This window comes from Rhipicephalus sanguineus, chromosome 5 (genome assembly GCF_013339695.2).
Source record: "Rhipicephalus sanguineus isolate Rsan-2018 chromosome 5, BIME_Rsan_1.4, whole genome shotgun sequence".
In the NCBI taxonomy this organism is placed as follows: Eukaryota; Metazoa; Arthropoda; class Arachnida; order Ixodida; family Ixodidae; genus Rhipicephalus; species Rhipicephalus sanguineus.
The window spans coordinates 156,346,888-156,359,343 of record NC_051180.1 but is presented as its reverse complement, the minus strand read 5'-3'; the positions used below and the strand labels follow the sequence as shown (position 1 = coordinate 156,359,343).

The following is a 12,456-nucleotide window of genomic DNA, read 5'->3' as shown; positions in this document are numbered from 1 at the left end:
CTGTTTCAAGCCTTGCGCGACTTAGTGCAAGCTTCGCCATTTTTTTCGTGTTTTTTGTCCAAGTCATAGTCATTTTTTTTTCCCTATCTTCTTCCCTCTTTCTCTCCTCGTATGTTTATGTCCTCTATCTCTTCATTCATCCCGAAAGAGTAGGCAGGCATCGTGCGCCTCTAGGCGGCAGTTGTCAGCCTGCTCTCTCACTCATTTTTGTGCGTCCTTATGCATTTGTGTATGCATATCAAATTATAATGATACTAATTCGTTTAGAAATGAAGACGCTTCTTTTAATTTATACTTCAGGCCGATGTGGCCCTTAGGTCAGCCGTCGCTTGTACCTGGAGTCAATCACACTCAATCATACGACGACACTCCAGTATGCTGGTAGTGTTCCGTTGTTACGTCGGGCAATGAACGTCCGCCACGTTCTTTAAGCGTGCCCTAACAGAAAGGCCACTGAAATATTCTCAGTGAAGTGAACATTCATCATACTGAAGGCTGTGGATGGCGGCTCATGAGGAACACATTTCGTAAACCGTGGTTGTAGTATCTGCATGAAATGGGCCACCATTCCTAAAATTAAGTTTACTACCGCATTATTCCAAACTAAAATAGTACTCTCGTAGTTTTGGCATCGCTCCGAACAACACAGTACGCACTATGTTAAGGACAAACCATTTATTCATGTGTATTGCTGTACATTTTTGAAGCGTGTCAGCAGTCAGAGGGTGAAAGCGGACAGGTGGTGCTTCTCTTCGCTGACCGAAACTGGCCACCATTTTTCGCACCCTTTAAACACAACAAAACACGTACAAAAGAAATTATGCTCACAAGTTCATGACAGCTCGCTAGTGCGAAAAGGGAATCGCAAGCACGTTGGCATGTTGGTCCTTTGGTGATAGTCAGCAAGACTAGGCTTTACAATGTCTGCCATGCTGGTCGCTCAGAGCTGCATGAAGTCATCATAATGAATTAGAGTTGAGTTATAGTACGGGCAGAACTAGGCCAACAACGATGCAGATTCGTTTCAAACTGCATCGAGGATAGAAGTTAATGAACTAAATACACTGAAGAATCCATTATGTTCAGCAGCCCTAGCAAATTATCTGTCAGCAACTTTTCATTTGCTTGTGACCGTTTCAGTACCTTTAGGAATTTGAGAGCGCTTAAAGTACCTTAATTGTGACAACGGCACTTATCTTTCTTAACACGGGACCTGGTATTGGTAAGAAAGTTTCAGTCTGGCGTGAGAGCAACAGCAGTTTCTTTGGCCATTGGCTGTGACTAGACGTGATGAGAAAATGCGGTTACTTTGTGGCTATGAGGTGAATAGAGTGACAGCTCCATGGCATGCTTGCACTGAGTTATGTACACAATTCACACTGTCACGTGTTTGAAAGAAAAGTCGAGTAAGCCTGTGCACGCAATGCAAAAAAAAAAATCTCATTAAATACATCAAACCATAGGCAAAGTTTTCATAGAGAACAAGTGAAACTTAACGATGTCATCCTTTCTTGGGACACATTGGCAACTGAAATTGTACAAAACCAAAACACAACACATTTGCGTCGTATTCATAATTACTATAAATATCCGCCGCGCAAGAGCTTAATGCTAGCTCTTACTCAAAGACGGCAAAAAGAAAAAGCAAAAAAAAACATGTTTAGTCCAAGAGCGCAATGACACATCACACACAGCGTCCAGTAGTCGGCCGGAGACGAGCACACTACAAAATGTGGATGTGAACGGGGCGGCGTTCAAAATCAAGCTAGTTCCGCACTGAAATTTACTAGATTGCAATAAGGCACGATGGAAAGTCGTCTATAGTTCGTCTGTACAAAGCCACTCCGTTGGTGACGGACTCGTAGACGACGCTTTCCTAGATGCACGACTTGAGCACAACAAAGAGTTGCCGCGAACACGACGGCACAGTCACCAGATGTTCGAAAACGAAAAATTCACAGGCACATGAACTCATACACTCACACGCCGTCATTGACATTGCGAAAGAATCAAGAAAGCAAGAATAAAACACGTGTGAAGACAGTAATTAACGCGCAACACTCTCTCACATTCACGTAGACTTGTCAACAAGCTCTGTAGCATCCCTGAAGACAGCGCACCGCTCGGGGGGTCACTGAAACCCGACTTTCGCGAGAAATGACTTTGGGAAAGAAGGATCGTCTGGTCTTTCCCCGGCCTCTTTCACTGGCAATGGCGAGAGTGATGCAGTCACTATTGTAGAAACTATGGGCCTGCCGCCAACCAGCGGCATATGGCGTGGAGTGAGCCGACGTGATGTCAGTCGTCGACGACGTGACGCAAAACGTTCATTTTCCCTGCAGTCCGGCTGCTGAGCGGCAAGCGGTCGTAACCAAGGTGACTCGCGGAGTTTCGAATGCACGGCGTACTCGGTGTTGTGACTCCGACGCAGTTCTCGCATTCGTTTTCTTGCACATCCCACGCGCAACAATGGCTGTTCTCGCACACCGTGTAGCGTCGGCCCGACTGCCGCCCTCGCGTGAAGCAGTGGCATGGATATCGGAAAAGCGACAACGTAACCCGTTCGAACGCAGTCGCCGCTCTGACGTCGGTGAGCGGTTGATAAGAGGTGTTCTGCGAAGCTAGCGTCATCGGTGGCCACGCTAGACGGCGGTGGATCGTCAGACAAGATGACCGTCCATCTCGTCATGTGCTGCGGCGCCATCCATGAGCGGCGGGCCGTAGCTGTGCATGGAGGCCAGCACGGGCGAGACGGGCACGTTGCCCGACGGGCTGAACGTCGTCAGGATGGTCTGTCCTGCTGCGGCGGCCACGTCGCCTCCCGGGTGGTGGTGGACGGATGGGCCTCCAGGGCCGGAACCCTGAGCGCCGCCGGGAACTGGGTAGGGAACGTATCGCTGCTGGTCCGCCTTGATGTTGTAGATTGCGTCCACGCCACTTGCCGAGGTGCGGCCGGGCGGAGGAGGAGGCTGGCTTGCACCTACGCCCGGTACCTTGCCGTAGCCAACCTGGACGGGAAGGACATAGGCTTATGTATAAGACTTATGCACAGTAACCACACTACTCATACTCGTAGACTTATGTACGCATAAGACATGAATAGTAACCACACTTCTCACACTCGTAATACATGTTCTTGAGAAAATCATATGCAGTTAGGCACAATGTCGGTTTTAGGTAGTTTGCGATTGCCCGTGGCAGAGTGACAGAAAAGGGTGAACACAAAGATGAATAAGGAGCAGCATGCTGAAAGAGTGGCATTTGTATTGGCCACCGAGGTAACGGCCCACACAGACACAACGACGCTTGAAACGTACATGGCTCTTCTAGCGTACCGCGTTGCACTGATAAAGATTCTGACAGCATGGAGACGGCTAGTGGATGCACTTGCAGATAGGGTGCCCACAGATTGAAACGCGACATTTCAGGACTAAGCAATGCGCGTGCTTTCGTACACTTCACGTTCCATCGGCTTAATAGTGACTCGTACACTTACATGAGAGCAAATACGTCACATTTAGTTGCCCCCCAGGGGGAGAATTTACAAAACTTCCGTTTCGTGAGGGCGTTTTCACAATAATCAGCCGGCTTCACTAATGATGTGTGCCGCATCGTGATTCGCTGACACATTCCCTTACGAAAATTCTTAGCGTAATACGTTTTTGCGAATACGGGCCCAGATTCGTAGCGACATGACGCAGTTATCTCGAGCAATTGCGCATACCAGTTGTTGTACTTGAAGTTTCGGTGTTGCGTTTCGATCCGTGGGCACTGTATATCAGCATAAGCGAACGCGCATGCGCCTTGTCATGTCCAGACATCAGGGAGTTGCTTTGTTACAGAACACACGCTCGCCATTTCCGCAGTATTTTCCCCAATGTCTGTACATGATGTTATGGACAGTAACAAAAAGCATAAAAAAACTGGCGTCACTATGGTCAGTGCCCTGCAAAGCTCTGTGGGAGCCGGTAGTTCTAGTCGTAGTCGGGCCATAGGTTGTTTGGCTAAGGAACACACTGTATGTGTTTTATAAAGATGAGGCACTCCACCACGGATGAGACTATTCGCCCGTTTTCCATATTTTTACGTTACTGGTGTAAGTTGAAAGACGGTGAGCCTTGGCATGTGTCTCCTCGTGACCGATTCGTACCTCTGTGTCCTGTCCCCCTTGTGCGCTATAGGTGTTAACTGGTTTAAGGAACGCGAAATATACGGCCTGGGCGTCTTCACAACATTTTGGAGTGGTGTAATGACATCACTATTCAGCCGAAGGTAATACTCCTGGCAGAAAGAACCAGCTTTGTCTTGGTAATTAGTTTAACATTTAAATTAACAAAGCAACTGCACTTGTGCTGTACTCGAGCAAGCACGGCTGTGTTTAAACGACGACGTATTGACTGGCTTCACCTAGACTAAAGGGGGCGATTTCAACGCCTCCGTTGAGAAGATGCGGGAGCTTCCACTCTGGAAAGTCGTGCGTTAAACTTCCTTAGCGTCACAGTACGTGCGTACGCACCTTGTCTCCCAGTTTCTGGTTGTAAGCGTTTCGCCGCAGCGCGTCGCTGTAGTACTCGTCTTCTCCTTCGTAGTGGACTCGCCTGTTGGGCAACATCCGCCGATCGATGCTGCCGTTGCCGGCAGCCGGAACTGCTGCGAGAGAGAAGGAAAGACAACACTGAGCACGCTCTCCAGCGGAGGGTGTTGGGCGAGCTGGGCAGGATATGAGCACGACACGAGCGTGAAATCAAGGCGTAGCCATGCATCACCCTCTCACGTGAACAAATGTAAATTCGAACGTGCGCGCTGTGGTGGCATCGTGCGTCAAAAATAACGGTTGTATGTCGTACTAGATAGGACGTACTGGGTTTCTTTTTCTGCTTTTCTTTACTTTCGTTAATGCTCATTCAACGGCTTTGAAGCGAGATGGACAGACATGAATGAAAGGAGAATGCCAAAGAGCTTAGCTACACAATAATCTCATCTCAAGTGAAAGGCTAGCCCAAAGAGAAGATGGAGGAAGCCGTAGCGCAGGCTAGCCCAAATGATGCCTCGGTTCCCTTCTTCTGCATAGGCTTACAAGGTCAGCATTACGGAATTGTTTGTTCTGACACTCGTTGGTGTGCACGCGAGCTAACGCAAGTGCACGTGTGTTCACTTTGTCGAAAATAGTCCACAAACGCCGTTCTGGGGATCTCCTCCTTGAACAGAGATTTTACAGAAATAAAATGTGCGCGTACATGTCATTCTTCTTCGTCTAGTTTCCTGTGTTCTTTACTGCAAGTAATTTGTGCGCCATTTTCGTGCCCCGACTTTCTGATGAAATTAAGGTCGTAAAATGAGCCAAATCGCGTTCTCGCATTAAAAGCTTGCGCACTTCGGTTGAAATGCAATGTAAGAAGACTCCGGTTGACCAAAATTTGCCCGGTGCCCGTCATTATGGGGAGCATAAGAATACCACCGTCCTTATGGTATCCCAAACCCTTAACATTGTTGTTCACTTTTAGCACGTCATGACTCTGCCCGGAAATGTAGGCTACTCTACAATAGACGTGAACAGCTACAAAGCCACAAATACGCCATACAAATACAGTCATAGACGTTATTTGTGCCACGTGCGACAAATTCGCCAAGAATTCCTGCACAGGAATTTCTTGCACGAATTCCTTTACCGGAATTCCTGCAAGGGAATCTTCCAAGCTACTTTCTTTCAAAAAATGCAACTATGCTGCAAACACGGCAAACCGAAAACGAAGTCCGTCGGGAAAGTTTCGATACCGTTAGGAACTACTGTTACTAGGCCATTTTAAAGGCGCGTTTTGAGTCGCGCAACTAATTAATACCGTCCTTGCTTGTTTTTTCTGTGTTTCCTTTTCTCCGTGTGCCCCTTTCCAATGACGTAAGCATTGTTTATAAGAACGAAAATCAGTTTTACCGGGAATTAATCGAGGCTTCGATTACTTCCCGGTAAAACTTCCCGGCAAATAGTAACAAGTTGGGAGAATATTTCATCGCCAAGCCTCTGTATACCTCCTTGAAGAAGAGATAATGTATCTCGACAGCTCATAGGATGTAAAAAAAAACATCAAATGTATCTGTTGTTCTGGACACGTGTTCATGTATGCGCATGAGTACTTCCTAGAAGGTTCTTTGCTTATATGTTGTTTATTCAACGAAATTTCAGTTCATTGTCAGCGCTCCTCTTGTCTGTTTCCTCTTCTTTTTGTCTTCGTTTCAAGTCCGCGCTGTTCCTTCGAAAGATAATGAATAACCCTCAATATTTCAAGGAAATGCAGCTAAACTCACGGATAACTATGAAGCGAGCTCAGAACGCCGCAACAAGGGTTGTCGCTTAAAAAGAAACAAATTGAAAACGGCCGCAGTCAGCCGCGTGCCCTAATTATTGGCTGTCACCCAACTCGCACATCGGGTGAATGCAGACGCATTCTTTATTTTTTCTTCGTAATTCGAAGGTACAGTGCTGCATGCACCGAGAGTCGAGTCACCTGGGAGTTTGCGTTAGAGCACCAAATTAGTATTCTTGTCCTGTAGTACAAAGTATCCGCGACAGGCAGAAACAAACCTAATCGCGAGAGCGTGCAAACAGCAAAACCTCGGTCTTTCTATCGCTTCTGTCTTCTTTATTTTTTCTTTCTCGCCCCCGATGTACTTCGTTTCTAATTCCCAGTTTGGATTCTTTTCCTCCAGAGCGATCTTCTCGTTAGGCTTGTTCCCACTGGGTCGCTTAATCACCGGTGAAAAGATAAAAAAAAACTGGACGGAAGGAACTGCGGCGCCGACGAAGGCTAGAAAATATGCAGATGAAGGCGCATTATGCGTACGTGGTGAGGAAACCGAAGAGGCGAGCACGCAAGAAGAACGCGAACTATAGCACCGTTTATGTCCTAAGCCTCGCAACTTTATCCGTGTTACTCTTCTCCTATTCTTCCTTATTTTGTGGGGTTCTTTTTTTTTTCGCCAGCGGTCATGATGAGATCGCGCGGTGAAGATCGCTGACACTTCTCGTTACAGCCACATTTCATCGCGTAAATGGTGCAGACAAATGAGGTGGGTAAGGGGGCATAAAATGGACGATGAGAAAAATATGAAAAAATTTTCCAGCTTAAGAAAGGTGGACACTAAACGAAGAAATCCGGAAACTTCATAAGGAAAGGAAGCGTGAAATGTTCCATGCCGCTTAAAAGGGTGCAAAGTGGTGTACAAAGGAGGGGGCATTAGCTTCTCGGGAAAGAGATGTTCTCTGCCTTCAATTTGCACGTTGTCTTTATTTTTTCTTCCTTTCTTTGTTTCCCTTATCTTCTTTTTTCTTTTTTCTTTTTTTTTAGCACTGGCTGTCCGAGAAACGGGGAACGATGGTTCCATTTGTGCACAGCTATGCCTGCACGCAGCAGTGTAGGAAGCGATGCGGCAGCGCGAAGCAAGGGCGCGTAAGGATGCGGCACGGTTGCGGCACAGCTTATGAGTTAATATCCTATGCTTCTTTGTTCCTTTGATTCCGAACCGGACGCAGTATAAGATATGAAGTTTGTAACAGCTAAACGGTCTCAAAACTGCTTTTTTATTTATAAAACTACTTTCAGCGGGTATTCCCCGCTACACTCCACGAATATCCTAATTACTACAAGTAACATCCCCTATACTTTCCTTGGCATTATTGTCTGTTAGTTCTCATTAAGAATGCAGCTAAAGACAATCCACTTTTGCGATCACTGCATTTGCCTCTAGATGTCTCAAAAGTGCCCATTGCTCCATAGTTTTTATTTTTTTTAGATTGATGGACAGCTTGATTGATTGATTGATTGATTGATTGATTGATGGACAGCTTGATTGATTGATTGATTGATTGATTGATTGATTGATTGATTGATTGATGGACAGCTTGATTGATTGATTGATTGATTGATTGATTGATTGATTGATTGATTGATTGATTGATTGATTGATTGATTGATTGATTGATTGATTGATTGATTGATTGATTGATTGATTGGAACACCTCGAGGAAACACTTCAGGTTCGAAATGATGGAGAATACAGATTTTATAAAGGCGCCTTACCCATTCTAAAAACGTCGTGATCTTTTACGCGCGTCTTTGCGAACAGTTATTTTCACGTTTCGATCTTTTGAAAATGAAGACTACTTCAAGGGGGAAACAATCTACGACGTTCTGTTAAGGACTAGAAGGCCATACTTACAAAGCCACTACGGCAGGATTTATCGCTGCTAGCTCAAGGAAAAAAAATTATTGGGAACCTACTTCTTGATCTCTTGGTTGATATCAGTGCGCTCGTAAAGGCGTGAAGAAATGACGGAACTGTAACTATTTATACGATTACTCACACTAAAACTAGATAGAACACACGATAAGCGTTAAAGTACTGCTTTTCATTTACTAACATGTGTAAGTATGATGCCAACGCTAAGATGTGATAAGGAAATGTAAGATTCTTTGAAAAACGCAGAGGTCAACATCCCGTACCGTAATTTTCCTACAAGTGGTCTTGTGATTGTAATCTAAGCTGCTTCGTTTAAGTACGGTATCGATATGTTTCGGGGGTCACTTGTGACAAAATTTTCATTGAATGCCTCGCATACTTCAGTATTGTGAAAAGTATTTTTCTGAAGACACGAGAATTCAGTCATGCGGCAAAATGCAACAGGGTATAGCTAAGCACCCTGAGGCGTCGCCATTGACAAACGCTTTATGTGTAGGCAAAAACTTCGGATGTATAGTTTGACTACCGTGACTTTTTGCCGCTTTTTTATCTTTCTTCTTTTAAAGTTGCTTTTTACATATCTCTAAACGAAAATGAGTCTTGTTAGCAATACACTTAAGAATGAGGCAGAGAGTAAAAATAAGTATTATGATAACACGGCTATGATAACACGTGAGAGTGGCGTTGCATATAGAACTTCCAGCTCGTGTGTTGAGCAAAGATCTTAGAACACATCTTACCTTCGTCGCCATATCGGTTGTAGGGGGCGTAGTGCAGCGACCCGTCAGGAACGTAGCTGTCGCTCGCCTGATCGATCAAGTACGTCGCCGCGGCGGGTTTGCTCGATTCCTCCTGGGTCAGGACAAAATGAAAAGAACAAGTAGTTGCATTCGCTAATCACTCAGCTACCGGCTTGACACGTCACACAGGCACAGTCATAGAACTTCCTTACACTAACGCTTCATTTGGTTTTTGCTGTTGTATCTTGCCATAGTTCTTCAATCATATCAGTTGCGAAAACCCCCAAGCTGCGGAGGTTAACGAACCGACTCGCCACCTGAGAGCAACGACAGAAAACACACCGCATCGCTGCACGTTCCAGAAATGTTGAAGATTTATGTGGCCGCAATAGCACAGGCAAAAATTTACGCGCAAATGTAGACACGTTGCTCGCTTTATCAAGCCTGTAGTGCTGTGCAAAACGCAACACCAGAAAGTGCAACTTTTTAGTTCGCTTCTCCGCCGTCCGGTGACGCCAAAATCGGCAGGCTTCGATATTTTCACCAGTGCTGTGTTTGGACTCTCGAGACACGCAGTATTCGAAACTCGTACGATTGAAGAACTCTGCTTCGTGGAGATGGATCAACAGTTTCACAAGCTCCAACTCCCAGGTATAGAATCGTCGCCTGCATCGTGCACCTCCGCAAGTTATTAATTCACTTCGGCTTTGGTTGGGCACTATGAAAGCAGAGGTGTTGAAGGACCAAACCTTATTGGGAGCGCACTTGCGGTGTCTGCATCGATCTGTGCATCTCCCTCGAAACTCTTCAAATATTGTTGCACCTTATTTCAATGAACAGAAAACATTCGATAACGTCGGGTAGTGAAGTCTACAATTGAATAAGACTTCATTAGCAAAGACCATTCGATTCGTGTTCCAAGTTTTGAGTAATTGCCCACCCCCTTCTATGAGGTGGTTTCTTATCGCTCTACGCCGGTCGTTCCCGCAGGCCTAATTGAAGTCTTGTCGCGAAGGGACGCAGACAAAGAGAAGACAGCGACCGGACGAGCGCTTACTTTTAACTGACTCTTTATTAAAAGAGCACCGTATGTATGTGCGATTACAAAACCACTCAGCAAGGATATTCCACGTGTTCAAAAAGATATCAGAATGGAAGAAGCTTGCGTCTGTCACGCGTCGGTTACAACGCAGAACAAAGAATATGGCTACCTACTTGGCACGTGCGTTCATCCCACGTAGTCTGCTTTCTCGCTTTGTCTTTCTTTTCTGTTTGCTTTTTGCTTTTCTATAATATTTATCTGTGTGAAAAGTGATTGTTTTGGCCACGTGGAGTATCTTTGCTCACTGTTTTTACAATCACATATGTACGATGTTCTTTCATTATAGATTCAGCTGACGGCTTGCGCAATTTTTGACAAATTTTTGTCCTTGCCCGTGTGTGATAGCATAAAAGCAGGACCGCGTGTCCACGCGCTGAAAATTTTAATTATATTACCGCACACTCCGAAGAAAATACAGCGTAAAAAAAAAAAAGGTGTCTAACAATAATCGGTCATCTGGCTTGCTTTCGTTTACTTTCGTGAAAACTCAGCGCTCGCCGATTCCCTGTCAAGAAAGCTATGTCACGCTGATAACGCGCATACCGCTCGCGACCTCGAAATATCGGGCACACGAGAAACACGGCGATTATTGTTGTGAGACAAAAAGATACCCTTTTTACTCGCTCTTTTTTATTTATTTATTTGTTTTTTTAGACTGTATGGACTCGCTCAACCTTGCATCCGTTAACGGAGCTGCCTGATTGTCCGGCATGAAACTTCGCGCACTTCAAGATAATTACGGTCAGGGAGCGTGCTCATTTCGAGCTGTAGAACGTACGCTGATGTAAAGGCCGCACGACCGTGGTGCAGTGTAGACACACAGTGTGCGTACTCACCGAGTATTCAGCGCTGTGCTCATTGGAGTAAGCCTCGCTCTTCTCGGACGTGGAACTGACCGTCTCGCCGTTCATGGTCTCGTTGTAGCTGCTCGGCGCGTACATCTCGATCGTGGCCGTCTTGCTCGACTGGTCGCTCTCTTCTTGGCAGCAGAGAAGCAAAAATAGAAAAAAAAGAAGGGAACACATTGTCAAGCAGGGCTGGGTGAACGTTGCAGAAGCAACTTTTGGTCACGTGCAGTCATATGATCATCGTTGCTGTTGTCGCCAACAGCGAACCGCCAACCGGCAAAAAGCAAATAGCCGGCCTGCTTTATGAGAAGTGTATGTAGAAAAACCTTAGTTACAGATAACAGACACGTTATATATGACCTATAAGACTACCGCCTCATGTTAAAAAGTATGATACTGATGATGACTACACGTAAAGTATTCGGGAGTTGCTATAAAAATCTGTAATCTAGTAACTAACCAAAGGCTAGCTTTGTTGCTTGCTGGCCCCGTTAAACGTGACAAAAACTGTGAAATGGACAATGAAGAACAAACAGACATGAGGTACACTCAGCATGTGTGCCATGTTGTGTTTTGCACAGCAATGCTAACAATTACGCCGTAATATGACACGCTGTTCATCCGACTAGACGTGCGATGAATACGTGATAGAGCAGCGGCCATAGAGCAATGCAAGAGATTGACAACGCCGATTTCATAACCTCAGGCAAGTCTGCTCGGTGGCGAAATGCGAGTCATTAGCCATGTCTGAGTTATGTGTTGTAATGTTAATACATTCCGAGAAATGAGAAATGGACAATGTTTTGAGTAGCGCGTGCGTGCTTGCAACAGAGGAAATTAGTGGCACAGAGCATTATGGTTCACGAGTGTGCAGAACTGGAAAAGGAGAAGCAGTTCAAAAGACATTCGCTAACCAGAGTCCCTAATGCAACGCTTCAATCATTCGGGCAAACACTTAGTAGGAGACTACATTCCCAAATACGTCGCCGAGAACTGGTCTTATACCCCGGTCACACTGGCAAGTTTAGTGTCATTTTGAGCGAGTGTACTTACGCCCCCAGAATGGCACTTTTGGCAGTGCGCTGCTACACGAGAAAGGGAAGTGCACTTTGGAAATGATTGTAATGGCGATGGGTACTTAAGTAGCACAACAGGTATTTGTTATTTCAGGCAATGTTTCTTAAGCAATACTGTGTTACAGCAATAACCAGCCCTTAAAATAAAATTTACGTACAAACGCGGCGGCTGCAGCCATTGCACGGCGTGTGCTGGGCATGCCCCTGGCGGTCGGGGCTGTAAACTGCCCGAGAACGAGAATAGCAAAGTAGCTTTTTGTATTATTAGTATGTTTTAATGCATAAAAATATTCGTAATAAAGAAAAAACGATAGTTCAAAAATGCTATGAACTCGGTTTCCGATAATTTCTTTATTTTCGAGCCACTGCTATCGAGGCTAGACACTCCGTCTCGGCGAAGTGAGTTTGGCGAACGCACTCGCCGGCAAGTGCGCTTTGCAGCGAGTGTCACTAAA

At 45.6% G+C, this 12,456-nt stretch overlaps 1 protein-coding gene across 1 annotated transcript in view; it reads right to left on the bottom strand.

Annotated features, from left to right (window-relative positions):
• Positions 1–660: 660 nt before the first annotated feature.
• LOC119394371 (nephrin-like) overlaps positions 661–12,456 on the bottom strand; it is a 48,256-nt gene continuing 36,460 nt past the window's right edge. Inside the window, 4 exon segments of the mRNA XM_037661673.2 lie at positions 661–3,008; positions 4,517–4,650; positions 8,976–9,087; positions 10,914–11,056. Coding sequence (XP_037517601.1) covers positions 2,661–3,008; positions 4,517–4,650; positions 8,976–9,087; positions 10,914–11,056 — 737 coding nt within the window. The 3' untranslated portion in view covers positions 661–2,660.